Below are 16,717 nucleotides of genomic sequence, written 5' to 3'. Positions count from 1 at the left end.
GGACACCTTAGGGGCTGTCCTGACTGGCCAGTGACTCCTCCTTGTTGCTTTCTTTGTTCCCTCCAGCCTTGCCGCCAAAGGTGGGGGCCGGGGCCGGAGGGGGCGGGCAACTCCACTAGCTGGAGTGTCCTGCGGTGCTGTGACAAAGGGGTGAGCCTTTGAGGCTCACCGCCAGGTGTTACAGCTCCTGCCTGGGGGAGGTGTTAGCATCTCCACCCAGTGCAGGCTTTGTTACTGGCCTCAGAGTGACAAAGGCACTCTCCCCATGGGGCCAGCAACATGTCTCTAGTGTGGCAGGCTGCTGGAACTAGTCAGCCTACACAGATAGTCGGTTAAGTTTCAGGGGGCACCTCTAAGGTGCCCTCTGGGGTGTATTTTGCAATACAATGTACACTGGCATCAGTGTGCATTTATTGTGCTGAGAAGTTTGATACCAAACTTCCCAGTTTTCAGTGTAGCCATTATGGTGCTGTGGAGTTCGTGTAAAACAGACTCCCAGACCATATACTCTTATGGCTACCCTGCACTTACAATGTCTAAGGTTTTGCTTAGACACTGTAGGGGTACCATGCTCATGCACTGGTACCCTCACCTATGGTATAGTGCACCCTGCCTTAGGGCTGTAAGGCCTGCTAGAGGGGTGTCTTACCTATACTGCATAGGCAGTGAGAGGCTGGCATGGCACCCTGAGGGGAGTGCCATGTCGACTTACTCGTTTTGTCCTCACTAGCACACACAAGCTGGCAAGCAGTGTGTCTGTGCTGAGTGAGAGGTCTCCAGGGTGGCATAAGACATGCTGCAGCCCTTAGAGACCTTCCTTGGCATCAGGGCCCTTGGTACTAGAAGTACCAGTTACAAGGGACTTATCTGGATGCCAGGGTCTGCCAATTGTGGATACAAAAGTACAGGTTAGGGAAAGAACACTGGTGCTGGGGCCCGGTTAGCAGGCCTCAGCACACTTTCAATTGTAAACATAGCATCGGCAAAGGCAAAAAGTCAGGGGGCAACCATGCCAAGGAGGCATTTCCTTACACCACCCAAATGCAGTTGCAGGAATTGGTCAACGGTAGGATGAAGACAGTCAGCAATGAAGCCGTGGAGTGAGTGATACCAAACATGCCCAGGTTTGGAGTTACCATTATTCAGTTGGACACAGGTAGTTACACAGGTAAAATGGCTTCCCAGCACTTGGTACCACATACTAGGGACTTATACGGGGGCAACAGTATGCCAATTGTGGGGTGTACTATCTCCTAAGCAACCACATTTAGAGGGCGTGAGGACAGTCACTGGGATCCTGGTTAGCAGGATCCCAAGTGAACAGTCAACACACACTGACAGCAGGCAAAGAGTGGGGGTAACCATGGCAAAAAGAGGGTACTTTTCTACATGCACAGCATGCAAATCTAGAGGAGATTCATGCTGCAAAACCGGATATCCTGATAGAAGTTCACAAGTAGATTCTGTGGAATGCATAGGGAAAGAATGAGTCCATCCTCCCATGTTCCCGAGATCAGGCATCACTAGACTTCTGACCTCATGTGTAGACAAGCATTTAGTTACCAAGAAAATGCATTTCAGTATCAAATCCTGTCATATGGCTCATTTTCAGAAAATGGTGACTTCAGACAGAGAAATCTCTTCTCCAAAGCACTCTTTTGCCTTTAAGGTATTGGAATGCCTCATAAGATAGTATCCACTCAATGCCTGGGATTAGAGGTCAGTTAATAGAAATAAAAACAATTTCAGTACAGTCCCTGCTGTTTTAAATGCTGATAAGCCCATTGCATTACTGAGGTCTTGATCAGCTGGTGGTCTAGACATGGGTACAGCTGGTGGTCTAGACATGGGTAGGTCAAGATTTTGTTTCCTTGAGGTGGGATGCAACAAACTGCCATAAACTTTGGAAAAGTTCTCAAGAGATATAAGGCCCAACAAAATTATTTTGTATTGGCAGTGATCACGTCTCACTGCAATTTTTTTGGTTTTAAACGTCTCGTCTCCCTATGTCTTTCTCTGCAAAGCCTCCTTCTAAGTAGGAGACACTGTCGTCAGACCATTCCCTTTGCGCAACTTCAGTCACTTTACAGTCCAATGTCCCTGAGATAGGGGCATTTAGTCTGCAACTGCCTCACTGCATAGTGTGCCCACCTCTGCTTCTCCCTCAGTTTACATTCCTAGGTAAAAACTCTACATACTTCTCACTTACAGCACTTAGGAAAGCAAGGATTACAGACTCATTGTCCTTCAGTATGAATATGAAGTGGAATGTCATGCAAACCCTAGAGGGGGGATTTTCTATCTCACCTTAAGACTCTCTCCCCCCTGACCTTCCACTAAAATTATACATCCTCCGAGTTACTTGGTCAAGTTTTTTCATGGCTTTTGGTTCCTCTCAATGGCATGTAAACGCACAAGATTTACCTTGCAAAACCAATGATTCAGAGTCGAGAAGGTCCCCGGAGAAAGATGGTATTTATACCTCTTGAAGCAGTGCCTGCCACATCTAATGTTGGCATTGGACAGAACTCTGCCCCCTTCCAGTTACTTTCCCCTTTTTTATGTGCACCTCTGGAAAGTATTCTAGTCCGATATTGGTGCATCTCAGGCAAATACTGGTGCCACATTTTTGTGATGAGTACAAGGAAGTAACCATCAAAGCGTCAGAATCCGATAGAAAAAAAAATCTCAGGTTGAGTTTTTATCCTAGTACATCATTAAGGAGGTCACAAGTAGCGTGACCCAAAACTTCTTAGAAGAAAAACAAACTGCAAATGTCCAACACAAGATGGAATGAGTTTGCAGGGCATGTGAATCTACAGCAACACATGGTACTAATAGTTATCCAAAGGCTGAAATCACATTTTGGATTGAAATTTTGAATATGATGTACAAATACAAATGACCACGCTTTGACAACTATAACTCTTACCAGAAGGTGGCTTGTTGACAGTAGCTGGTTTCTTACTTGGTAAATTTCTAACAGTTCTAGAGGGGGGAAAAAAAGAATACATGTCACAAACTATAAAGTTTGTTCACAAAGTATGAGGCATTTTGCAGGAGTTTGCAAACCTTGCGGAACCCTCACAATCTGGGATCCGCAAGAACCACAGCACGGAAACTGCCCTCATCACATGCACCAACGACATCAGGACCAAAGTCGACAAAGGCGAGACCGTCGCACTCATCCTCCTAGACCTCTCCACAGCCTTTGACACTGCCACCACACACTCCGCACACACCTCCACAACATAGGAATTCGCCACAAAGCCTTTGACTGGCTCACCTCCTTCCTCACCAACCAGACCCAGAGAGTCTGCCTTCCACCTTTCCACTCCACCGCTACAAAGATCATCTGCAGAGTCCCCTAAGGGTCCTCCCTCAGCCCCACACTCAACATTTACATGATTCCCCCCCCTAGCCAACATCCTCAGATGACACGGAATCACTATCCTCTCCTACACAGATGACACCCAACTCATCCTCTCCCTCACCCGCAACCCCACCACTGCCAAAACCAATCTACACGTTGCTCTCCTTGACACCGCCAACTGGAGGACAACCAACCACCTCAAGCTTAACTCCAACAAAACCGAGATCATCATTTTCAGCCCCTTCTAAACAAAACCACATGGGACAACTCCTGGTGGCCCACCGCCCTAAGCCCCGCACCCACCCCTGTAAACCACGCACGCAACCTCAGCATTATCCTGGACCCCTCCGTCTCCATGTCACAGCAAATCAATACTCTAACCTCCTCCTGCTTCCTCACACGCTGCACTCTTTTTTTTTTTTTTTTTTTTTTTTTTTATAAAATCCTTCAAATCGATTCCCCCCAGAGATCAGGAAGACAGTCACCCATGCACTCAGCAGCAGACTAGACTACGGTAACGCCCTCTACACCGGCACCGCACTCAAACGCAAACTCCAGAACACAGTCGCACGCCTCGACCTTGGCCTCCCCCGCCACGAACGAATCTCACCACACCTCAAATCCCTTCACTGGCTCCCCATAGACAAGAGAATCACATTCAAGATCCTCATCAACGCACACAAATCCCTCCACAACACCGGCCCAACCTACCTCAACAAAAGTGAACTTCCACACTCCCACCCACAAACTCTGATCAGCTGACCTCACCTTAGCCACAGTACTCCCCACATCCAACACACCACCACAGGAGGCAGGTCCTTCTCCTACCTCGCCCCCAAAACCTGGTACTCCCTCCCCACCAACCTTTGCAAAACCAAAGACCTCCTGCTCTTCAGAAAGAACCTCGAGACATGGTTATTCGAACAGTGACCCTCCTTGCCCCCCCCCCCCCCCTTAACCCCACCCCCGAGCGCCTTGAGATCCTCATGGGTGAGTAGCGCGCTCTAATTTTTTTTGATTAGATATGGGGGCATTCAGATGTTATTCTCTAGGGTTAGCCAAGTCAATAAGGTCATGTTTGACTCAGGAATTCGTACTGGTTATCACCTTAGTCCTTTGTCAAAAGACGACATTAAAATAGTATGCATGGACTAGTCCTATTCAATGAGCAAGAAACCATACAAAAACATTCCTGCTTCCTATATGAAAAATTTTAGCAACAGATCTACCAACCTATTTTTTCTTTTGTTAAAAAATTTCAATTATGCATGAAGTCAATAGTAGGGAGGTATCAAAATAAATTTTATTAATTGCCAAACCAAAAAAAACAGATGTTTCACGAGAAGGGAGAAAGCACCCTTCTGAATTAATGAAGTAGCAGTTTTCAATTTACAGTGACCACACCTAAAGAGCCAGGATCAGTGATTAACTTTCCTGCCTGAAACATCACTAAGGTTTGTTATTTCATGGGGTCTGCAGTCATGATTTTAAGAAGTGAATGTATTAGCACAATTCACAAACAGGATAAATGTCAGAATAACAGGTCAATGGAATAAATATTTAATTGAAGATGCTCCTTAAGGTAGGAAACACCTGGGCATTAGTAAGAATGAAGAACAATGGCAGAAGAACGAGTTACTTACCTTCGGTAACGACTTTTCTGGTGGATACATTAGCTACCTGTGGATTCCTCACCTCATGAATACTCCCATGGCGCCAGCATTCGACGGAAATCTTCTTACTAGTCTCTGCACGTCGACGAGGACGTCACTGTCGCCCACGCGACGCCGTCTGGCGTCATACAGGCAATAAGAGGTCCTCGACGACGTGCGGACGTCAGTACCAATCATTTTTTACGTGCATGAGAACAACCAGGCAATGCAATGAAAGAGCAAGGCAACATCCATTATATTGTAAAAATACACCACATTGTATGAATAACTGTAAATCTTTTTATGTATATATATATATATATATATATATATATATTATATATATATATATATATATATATATATATAAAACTCTCTTTTAAAATATATACACACACCAAGTATATACACAAAGATATATACATATATATATATATAAATATATTATATATACATCTATTGCACCCTCAAAGACCAAGAGGAGCGCACTCAAGGATTACTTGGTAAGACCAGAAAGGCAACGGGGAGGCGGGTGGGACCGTGAGGAATCCACAGGTAGCTAATGTATCCACCAGAAAAGTCGTTACCGAAGGTAAGTAACTCGTTCTTCTGATGGATACAACTACCTGTGGATTCCTCACCTCATGAATAGAGTCCCAAAGCAGTACCACGCCCGGCGGTAGGTGCCTAAATGGTCAAACCAAGAAATCCTGCAGCACTGACCGTGCAAAATGGCCGTCCCTTCTAACCTCAGAATCCAAACAGTAATGTTTTGCAAAAGTGTGAAGGGACGACCAAGTTGCGGCCTTGCAGATGTCGACCACAGGAACACCTCTGGCCAAGGCCGAAGTGGCCGACTTAGCTCTGGTGGAATGAGCTCTAATGCCCTCAGGAGGATCCTTCTTTGCCAAAGAGTAACATATTTTAATGCAAAGAACAACCCACCTGGATAGTGTTCTCTTGTGGACTGCCTTTCCTCTCCTCTTGCCCACGTATCCAATAAACAGCTGATCTTCCAGCCTGAAATCCTTTGTTCTATCGATAAAGAAGCTCAACGCTCTCTTTGGGTCCAGACGGTGCAGTCTTTCTTCCTCTTTGGAAGGATGAGGCGGAGGATAGAACGTGGACAAAGTAATTGCCTGAGCCAAATGGAAGGGTGAAACAACCTTCGGGAGGAAAGCAGCCTTGGTCCTCAACACCACCTTATCCCCATAAAAAGTTGTATAAGGGGGTTTTACTGATAAGGCCTGCAACTCACTCACTCTCCTTGCTGATGTTATAGCTATCAGGAAGACTGTTTTTAAAACCAAATACCTCAAGGGGCAAGAATGCATAGGTTCAAAAGGGGACCCCATAAGGAAAGTCAGGACTAAGGACAAATCCCATTGCGGCATAACTAATGGCTTTGGAGGATATTGATTTAGAAGACCTTTCAAGAATCTGATAACAATAGGGGATTTAAATAAAGATGGTTGGTCTGGAAGACATAAGAAGGCTGACAAGGCCGATAAATAACCTTTAATGGTAGCCACTGCACAACCTTTCTGCGCCAGAGATAGAGCAAAAGACAAAACGTCCGATAGATGAGCATGCAAAGGATCAATCTGCCTCTCTCCACACCACGCAACAAATTTAGACCACCTATTAGCGTAGATAGATTTAGTGGAGTGTCGCCTGGCCGCTAATATAACATCCACTACCTCAGGCGGGAGAGAGAAGGAACTCAGGTTGCCCCGTTCAATCTCCAGGCATGTAGGTGCAGACTCTGGAGGTTGGGGTGTAGAACCTGCCCCTGCGACTGCGAGAGGAGGTCTGCCCTGAAAGGGAGACGGAGCGGCGGGCACATTGAGAGTTGGAGAAGGTCGGAGTACCACACCCTCCTTGGCCAATCCGGAGCTATTAAGATTACTAGAGCCCGGTCTTGGCGAATCTTCCTCAATACTCGAGGAATCAAGCGTATGGGAGGAAACGCGTAAAGCAACTGGCCGCACCAGGTCATTTGAAACGCGTCCCCCAACGCTTCCTGCATCGGATACTGAAGGCTGCAGAACAACGGACAATGCGCGTTCTCTCGAGTGGCGAACAGATCTACCCGAGGAAACCCCCACCTCTGGAAGATCAAACGGACTTGATCTGGATGGAGACGCCACTCGTGGTCTGCCGAGAAGTGGCGACTGAGACTGTCCGCACGCACGTTCAAAACTCCGGCCAGATGGTTTGCTATCAAGCAAATCCGATGGTCCTTTGCCCAGGACCATAGTCGAAGAGCTTCTCTGCAGAGAAGGTACGACCCCACTCCTCCCTGCTTGTTTATGTACCACATCGTGGTAGTATTGTCCGTTAGGACCTGTACCGACTGACCACGAAGGGAAGGGAGGAAGGCCTTGAGAGCCAGACGTACAGCCCGTAATTCTAACAGATTGATGTGAAAAATCTGTTCCTCTGGAGACCAAAGACCTTTGATCTCCAGATCCCCCAGATGAGCTCCCCACCCTAGAGTGGAAGCATCCGTTATGACTGTGGCCACTGGTGGTGACTGCTGGAACGGATTTCCTTGCGAAAGATTGTTGCTTACAATCCACCACTTCAAATCCACAGCAGCATCTCTGGAGATCTTGACAGTACCCTCTAGATCCCCTCTGTGTTGAGACCACTGCCTTCGGAGGCACCACTGAAGAGCCCTCATGTGCCAGCGAGCATGCGTGACCAACAGAATGCAGGAGGCAAAAAGACCGAGCAGACGAAGGACCTTGAGGACTGGAACTACCGCTCCATTTTGAAACATTGGAACCAAATCCTGAATATCTTGAATCCGCTGAGGCGGAGGAAAGGCCCGACCCAATGTTGTATCCAGTACTGCCCCTATGAACAGGAGGCGCTGAGAGGGCTCTAGGTGAGATTTGGGCTCGTTCACCGAAAAACCCAGGTCGAACAACAACTGGGTTGTTGACTGCAGATGACGCAACACAAGCTCCGGGGACTTGGCTTTGATCAACCAGTCGTCCAAGTAAGGGAATACTGCTATCCCCTTCCTTCTGAGCTCTGCCGCAACCACCGACATCACCTTCGTGAAGACTCGAGGTGCTGAAGTAAGACCAAACGGAAGGACCGCAAACTGATAATGTTGCGATCCCACCACAAACCGGAGATACTTCCTGTGTGACTTGAGTATCGGGATATGAAAGTAAGCATCCTGCAAGTCGACAGACACCATCCAGTCTTCCATGTTCAACGCCAAAAGCACCTGTGCTAGGGTCAGCATCTTGAACTTTTCCTGCTTGAGGAACCAATTCAAGATCCTCAGGTCCAGAATTGGTCTCAAACGACCATCCTTCTTGGGAATCAGGAAATACCTTGAGTAAACTCCTTGACCCCTTTCCTGCTCCGGGACCAACTCCACCGCGCCCTTTAAAAGGAGGACTTCTACCTCCTGTTCTAGCAACAGGAGGTGTTCTTGTGAACAATACGAAGGGCGGGGCGGGATGAGGGGCGGAAACTCCCGAAAAGGAAGGGTGTAGCCTTTTCCCACAACACTGAGAACCCAATTGTCCGACGTAACAGTCTCCCATTTGGTGAGAAAATGCTGTAATCTTCCCGCTACAGGAGAGGCGTGAGTTGGAAATGGTGGAAGCCTAAGGCTGCTTCCCCTGCTGCACCCCGCCAGAGGATGAGGAAGAGGCAGAGTGCTGCTGAGAGGCTCCTCTGGTGCGGACCCTACCTCTCCCCCTGAAAGATCTATAGGGATGGGAAGAGGCAGGTTGCTGATATCTTCCCCGAAAGGAAGAGGAGGAAGAGCCACGCCCAAATCCACGAAACCTCCTGAAGAATCTGGAAGAGGCCGTGGAAGAAGGAGCTTGGAGCCCTAACGACTTAGCCGTGGCCCTGCTTTCCTTAAAACGTTCCAAGGCCGAATCAGCCTTAGCCCCAAACAGTTTGTCCCCATCAAACGGGAGATCCAACAATGTGGACTGTACATCAGCCGAAAAGCCCGAGTTACGGAGCCAGGCCTGTCTCCTTGCCACCACAGTTGTGCCCATTGCTCTGGCTACCGAGTCGGTGGTATCCAGTCCCGTCTGGATAATTTGGGTCGCAGCAGCCTGGGCATTTGAGACAAGATCCAAAAGACCCTGGGGAAGCTCTGTAAACGAAGAGGAGATGTCATCCATCAGAGCATGAATATACCTCCCCAGTATACAGGTTGCATTGGTGGCTTTTAACGCCAGACTGCAGGACGAAAAAAATCTTCTTCGACTGCGCCTCTAGCTTCTTTGAATCTCTGTCCCCAGGCACCGTCGGAAAAGAACCAGGCGCTGACTTGGACGAACAGGAGGCCTGCACCACCAAGCTCTCCGGCGTAGGGTGCCTGGACAGAAAACCAGGGTCAGTGGGAGCCGCCCGATACCTCCTGGCCGCGGCTCTGTGAACTGCTGGGGAAGATGCCGGCCTCTTCCACACCTCTAAAACCGGATCCAGCAGAGCGTCATTAAAAGGTAACAGAGGCTCCGCCGCGGCTGAGGCCGGATGTAACACCTCTGTCAAAAGGTTTTGTTTCGCCTCCACTACCGGCAAAGGCAGGTCCAAAAAACTAGCTGCCTTCCGTACCACTGCATGAAAGGAAGCAGCCTCCTCAGTATATTCCCCCGGGGACGAAAGGTCCCACTCAGGGGGAAGTGTCCAGCCCACTGGCCGACTCCAGTCCACGCAGCCCATCACCCGAGTCCTCTAGCTCTCCTTCCTCTAGGGCTCGTTGGTACTCCTGCTCTTCTAGTACCCGGAGAGCACGTCTCCTTGAATGCAGTCGTTGCTCAATCCGCGGAGTCGACAATGCCTCCGCCGAAGTCGGAGATCGGCGCCGATCTTCCGAAGCCACCGACGCCGCATCCGGCGCCACAGGTAACTTCGGCGCCGACTGAAGAGCAGTTGAAACGGATGGGCCCACCGGAGTCACAGGCCGAAATCTCGACGTCGACGGGATGGAAATCCCTGGGGCCAATCCTTCCGAAGCCACCGGAGCGGCCACCGGCGCCGACACTGGCGCCGAGCCCACGTTCCCAAACGGGAGAAAGGGCATAAAGGGTGCCGGCCGAAGAGGCGCAGGATCACCCAAAGAAAAGGCCAAAGGCCCAGCCGGAGCACCCCCTAGAGCCATCTGTTGGAAGATGGCATACATCGCATTCAAGAATGCGGAACTATCGGCTCCAGGGGTGGGAAAAGCCGGATACTGGGGTGCCTGTCTCGGAGGCGACCCCGACGCCGGCCTCGGCGTCTGCGCCGGAGAAAACACTTGAGGCTCCAATACCTCAATCACCGACGCCTGTCCAGGTGAAGTTGGAGACGCCGGAGAAGGCAACGGCGTCGAAGGATGCGGCGTAACCGTGGGGCTGACTTCCCATGTTCTTCGGCGCCGATCCGGAGACCTGGAACGAGCCTCCCTTGAATGACGCCGAGATTCTCTACGGCGCCGGGAGTCTCGATGACGCCGATGTCTTGGAGAAGACTTCTTGGGATGCTTCTCCTTTGACTTGGCCATAAACAGCTTCGCCTCACGTTCTTTAAGAGCCTTTGGATTCATGTGCTGACATGAATCACAAGTCGAGACGTCGCGGTCGGAGCTCAAACACCAAAGGCAATCGGAATGAGGATCCGTCACCGACATCTTGCCTCCACACTCACGACAAGGCTTAAATCCAGACTTTCTCTGCGACATTATTTCCACAGCGAAAGACTACGCAGCAAGATACACTGTAACCGCAAGAGTAACAGTTGCTCCCTCGAAGATAACCGTTTCGAATGCACGGAAAAAAGGGAACTGACGTCTGCACGTCGTCGAGGACCTCTTATTGCCTGTATGACGTCAGACGGCGTCGCGTGGGCGACAGTGACGTCCTCGTCGACGTGCAGAGACTAGTAAGAAGATTTCCGTCGAATGCTGGCGCCATGGGAGTATTCATGAGGTGAGGAATCCACAGGTAGTTGTATCCATCAGAAAAGGGGTGTACCGTTCACTCAGCTCAATTTCAAGTTTCTGAAACTGGAATATTCATTAATTGGGAATTATGTTGTGCCCGGTGTTGGGCGTGGGAGCTTTTTTTTTTGTTTTGTAATCTTAGATGAGCAAGAGACGGGAGTTCTTGACTGTTAGAATTTACTTTCTAGGTGGTGGAAGAACCAGAGCAGTTGGTCTTTCTGCTATTTGGCGATGGGTTGCTGTAGGAAGCTGGCTCTGTATATATAATCTGTAAGGAAATGCCTCCTTGGCATGGTTACCCCCTGACTTTTTGCCTTTGCTGATGCTATGTTTTGAATTGAAAGTGTGCTGAGGCCTGCAAACCAGGCCCCAGCACCAGTGTTCTTTCCCTAACCTGTACTTTTGATTCCACAATTGGCACACCCTGGCATCCAGGTAAGTCCCTTATAACTGGTACCCCTGGTACCAAGGGCCCTGATGCCAGGGAAGGTCTCTAAGGGCTGCAGCATATCTTATGCCACCCTGGGGACCCCTCACTCAGCACAGACACACTGCTTACCAGCTTGTGTGTGCTGGTGAGAACAAAACGAGTAAGTCGACATGGCACTCCCCTCAGGGTGCCATGCCAACCTCCCACTGCCTATGCAGTATAGATAAGTCACCCCTCTAGTAGGCCTTACAGCCCTAAGGCAGGGTGCACTATACCATAGGTGAGGGCACCAGTGCATGAGTACTGTGCCCCTACAGTGTCTAAGCCAAACCTTAGACATTGTAAGTGCAGGGTAGCCATAAGAGTATATGGTCTGGGAGTCTGTCAAACACGGACTCCACAGCACCATAATGGCTACACTGAAAACTGGGAAGTTTGGTGTAGGAAGTTGGCTCTGTATGTGCTATTTCAAAGTAAGGAATAGCATGCACAGAGTCCAAGGGTTCCCCTTAGAGGTAAAATAGTGGTAAAAAGAGATAATACTAATGCTCTATTTTGTGGTAGTGTGGTCGAGCAGTAGGCTTATCCAAGGAGTAGTGTTAAGCATTTGTTGTACATACACATAGACAATAAATGAGGTACACACACTCAGAGACAAATCCAGCCAATAGGTTTTGTAATAAAATAAACTAAGAAAATATATTTTTCTAAGAACCACAGGTTCAAATTTTACATGTAATAGCTCTTTTGAAAGGTATTGCAGGTAAGTACTCTAGGAACTTTGAATCATTACTTTAGCATGTATACTTTTCACATAAAACACAATAAGCTGTTTTAAAAGTGGACACTTAATGCAATTTTCACAGTTCCTGGGGGAGGTAATTTATTGTTAGTTTCAACAGGTAAGTAAGTCACTTACAGGTTTCAGTTTTTGGTCCAAGGTAGCCCACCGTTGGGGGTTCAGGGCAACCCAAAGTTATCACACCAGCAGCTCAGGGCCGGTCAGGTGCAAAGGTCAAAGAGGTGCCCAAAACACATAGGCTATAATGGAGAGAAGGGGGTGCCCCGGTTCCAGTCTGCCAGCAGGTAAGTACCCGCGTCTTCGGAGGGCAGACCAGGGGGGTTTTGTAGGGCACCGGGGGGGACACACAGTAGCACAGAAAGTACACCCTCAGCAGCGCGGGGGCGGCCGGGTGCAGTGTGCAAACATGCGTCGGGTTTCCTTCAGGTTTCAATGGGAGACCAAGGGGTCTCTTCAGCGAAGCAAGCAGGCAGGCGGGCGGCAGGGGGGGGGGGGGCTCCTCGGGGTAGCCACCACCTGGGCAAGGGAGAGGGCCTCCTGGGGGTCACTCCTGCACAGAAGTTCCGTTTCTTTAGGGGCTGGGGGCTGCGGGTGCAGGGTCTTTTCCAGCCGTCGGGAAATGGAGTTCAGACAGTCGCGGTCAGGGGGAGCCTGGGGATTCCCTCTGCATGAGTCGCTGTGGGGGCTCAGGGGGGACAACTTTGGTTACTCACAGTCGTAGAGTCGCCGGAGGGTCCTCCCTGAGTTGGTTGTTCTCCACCAGTCGAGTCGGGGTCGCCGGGTGCAGTGTTGCAAGTCTCACGCTTCTTGCGGGGAAATGCAGGGGTCTTTAAATCTGCTCCTTGTAACAAAGTTGCAGTTCTTTTGGAGCAGTGCCGCTGTCCTCAGGAGTTGTCTTTTTTGAAGCAGGGCAGTCCTCATAGGATTCAGAGGTCGCTGGTCCCTTGGAAAGCGTCGCTGGAGCAGGTTTCTTTGGAAGGCAGGAGACAGGCCGGTAAGTCTGGGGCCAAGGCAGTTGGTGTCTTCTGTTCTTCCTCTGCAGGGGTTTGTCAGCTCGGCAGTCCTTCTTGTAGTTGCAGGAATCTAATTTCTTTAGGTTCAGGGAAGCCCTTAAATACTAAATTTAAGGGCGTGTTTAGGTCTGGGGGGTTAGTAGCCAATGGCTACTAGCCCTGAGGGTGGGTACACCCTCTTTGTGCCTCCTCCCAAGGGGAGGGGGTCACATCCCTAATCCTATTGGGGGAATCCTCCATCTGCAAGATGGAGGATTTCTAAAAGTTAGAGTCACCTCAGCTCAGGACACCTTAGGGGCTGTCCTGACTGGCCAGTGACTCCTCCTTGTTATTCTCATTATTTTCTCCGGCCTTGCCGCCAAAAGTGGGGGCCGGGGCCGGAGGGGGCGGGCAACTCCACTAGCTGGAGTGTCCTGCGGGGCTGTGACAAAGGGGTGAGCCTTTGAGGCTCACCGCCAGGTGTTACAGCTCCTGCCTGGGGGAGGTGTTAGCATCTCCACCCAGTGCAGGCTTTGTTACTGGCCTCAGAGTGACAAAGGCACTCTCCCCATGGGGCCAGCAACATGTCTCTAGTGTGGCAGGCTGCTGGAACCAGTCAGCCTACACAGATAGTCGGTTAAGTTTCAGGGGGCACCTCTAAGGTGCCCTCTGTGGTGTATGTTACAATAAAATGTACACTGGCATCAGTGTGCATTTATTGTGCTGAGAAGTTTGATACCAAACTTCCCAGTTTTCAGTGTAGCCATTATGGTGCTGTGGAGTTCGTGTAAAACAGACTCCCAGACCATATACTCTTATGGCTACCCTGCACTTACAATGTCTAAGGTTTTGCTTAGACACTGTAGGGGCACAGTGCTCATGCACTGGTACCCTCACCTATGGTATAGTGCACCCTGCCTTAGGGCTGTAAGGCCTGCTAGAGGGGTGTCTTACCTATACTGCATAGGCAGTGAGAGGCTGGCATGGCACCCTGAGGGGAGTGCCATGTCGACTTACTCATTTTGTTCTCACTAGCACACACAAGCTGGTAAGCAGTGTGTCTGTGCTGAGTGAGGGGTCTCTTAGGGTGGCATAATACATGCTGCAGCCCTTAGAGACCTTCCCTGGCATCAGGGCCCTTGGTACCAGAGGTACCAGTTACAAGGGACTTATCTGGATGCCAGGGGGTGCCAATTGTGGAATCAAAAGTACAGGTTAGGGAAAGAACACTGGTGCTGGGGCCTGGTTAGCAGGCCTCAGCACACTTTCAATTCAAAACATAGCATCAGCAAAGGCAAAAAGTCAGGGGGTAACCATGCCAAGGAGGCATTTCCTTACATTTGGTATCAAACTTCTCAGCACAATAAATGCACACTGATGCCAGTGTACATTTTATTGTGAAATACACCCCAGAGGGCACCTTAGAGGTGCCCCCTGAAACCTTAACCGAATATCTGTGTAGGCTGACTGGTTCCAGCAGCCTGCCACAACCGAGACATGTTGCTGGCCCCATGGGGAGAGTGCCTTTGTCACTCTGAGGCCAGTAACAAAGCCTGCACTGGGTGGAGATGCTAACACCTCCCCCAGGCAGGAGCTGTAACACCTGGCGGTGAGCCTCAAAGTCTCACCCCTTTGTTCCAGCACCGCAGGACACTCCAGCTAGTGGAGTTGCCCGCCCCCTCCGGCCACAGCCCCCACTTTTGGCGGCAAGGCCGGAGGAAATAATGAGAACAACAAGGAGGAGTCACTGGCCAGTCAGGACAGCCCCTAAGGTGTCCTGAGCTGAAGTGACTAACTTTTAGAAATCCTCCATCTTGCAGATGGAGGATTCCCCAATAGGATTAGGGATGTGACCCCCTCCCCTTGGGAGGAGGCACAAAGAGGGTGTACCCCACCCTCAGGGCTAGTAGCCATTGGCTACTAACCCCCCAGACCTAAACACGCCCTTAAATTTAGTATTTAAGGGCTCCCCTGAACCTAAGAATTTAGATTCCTGCAACTTACAAGAAGAGGACTGCTGAGCTGAAAGACCCCTGCAGAGGAAGAAAAGAAGACACCAACTGCTTTGGCCGCAGACCTACCGGCCTGTCTCCTGCCTTCCCAAAGAAACCTGCTCCAGCGACGCTTTCCCAAGGACCAGCGACCTCTGAATCCTCAGAGGACTGCCCTGCTTCAAGAAAGACCAGAAACTCCCGAGGACAGCGGCACTGCTCCAAAAGAACTGCAACTTTGTTACAGAGGAGCAGATTTAAAGACCCCTGCAAATCCCCGCAAGAAGCGTGAGACTTGCAACACTGCACCCGGCGACCCTGAGACTGAGTAACCAAAGTTGTCCCCCCTGAGCCCCCACAGAGACGCCTGCAGAGGGAATCCCGAGGCTCCCCCTGACCGCGACTGCCCGACTCTAAAATCCCGACGGCTGGAAAAGACCCTGCACCCGCAGCCCCCAGCACGTGAAGGAACGGAACTTCTGTGCAGGAGTGACCCCCAGGAGGCCCTCTCCCTTGCCCAGGTGGCGGCTCTGGATTCCCTCTGCAGGCGTCGCTGTGGGGGCTCAGGGGGGACAACTTGGGTTACTCACAGTCTCGGAGTCGCCGGAGGGTCCTCCCTGAGGTGTTTCTCCACCAGTCGAGTCGGGGTCGCCGGGTGCAGTGTTGCAAGTCTCACGCTTCTTGCGGGGATTGCAGGGGTCTTTAAATCTGCTCCTCTGTAACAAAGTTGCAGTCTTTTTGGAGCAGGTCCGCTGTCCTCTGGAGTTTCTTGTTCCTCTTCAAGCAGGGCAGTCCTCTGAGGATTCAGAGGTCGCTGGTCCTTGAGAGAGCGTCGCTGGAGCAGGGTTCTTTAGAAGGCAGGAGACAGGCCGTTAGGACTGGGGCCAAAGCAGTTGGTGTCTTCTTCCTTCTTCTGCAGGGGTTTTCAGCTCAGCAGTCTTCTTCTTCGGTAAGTTGCAGGAATCTGAGTTCCTAGGTTCTGGGGAGCCCCTAAATACTGAATTTAGGGGTGTGTTTAGGTCTGGGAGGGCAGTAGCCAATGGCTACTGTCCTTGAGGGTGGGTACACCCTCTTTGTGCCTCCTCCCTGAGGGGAAGGGGGTACATCCCTATTCCTATTGGGGGAATCCTCCTTCTACAAGATGGAGGATTTCTAAGAGTCAGAGTCACCTCAGCTCAGGACACCTTAGGGGCTGTCCTGACTGGCCAGTGACGACTCCTTGTTTTTCTCATTATCTCTCCTGGACTTGCCGCCAAAAGTGGGGGCTGGGTACAGGGGGCGGGCATCTCCACTAGCTGGAGTGCCCTGGGGCCTTGTAACACGAAGCTTGAGCCTTTGAAGCTCACTGCTAGGTGTTACAGTTCCTGCAGGGGGGGGGGGGGGTGTGTGTGAAGCACCTCCACCCAGAGCAGGCTTTGTTTCTGTCCTCAGAGCACAAAGGCTCTCACCGCATGGGGTCAGAAACTCGTCTCTCAGCAGCAGGCTGGCAGAGACCAGTCAGTCCTGCAC

General features: G+C 50.4%; 1 protein-coding gene across 1 annotated transcript in view; it reads right to left on the bottom strand.

Annotated features, from left to right (window-relative positions):
- Positions 1 to 16,717, bottom strand: part of LOC138275587 (zinc finger protein 638-like) — a 156,252-nt gene that overhangs the window by 125,234 nt on the left and 14,301 nt on the right. Inside the window, exon 3 of the mRNA XM_069219131.1 lies at positions 2,933 to 2,988. Coding sequence (XP_069075232.1) covers positions 2,933 to 2,988 — 56 coding nt within the window. The remainder of the gene's footprint in view (positions 1 to 2,932; positions 2,989 to 16,717) is intronic.

This window comes from Pleurodeles waltl, unplaced genomic scaffold (genome assembly GCF_031143425.1).
Source record: "Pleurodeles waltl isolate 20211129_DDA unplaced genomic scaffold, aPleWal1.hap1.20221129 scaffold_292, whole genome shotgun sequence".
NCBI classification, from domain to species: domain Eukaryota; kingdom Metazoa; phylum Chordata; class Amphibia; order Caudata; family Salamandridae; genus Pleurodeles; species Pleurodeles waltl.
This window is presented reverse-complemented; position numbering and strand designations above follow the sequence as displayed.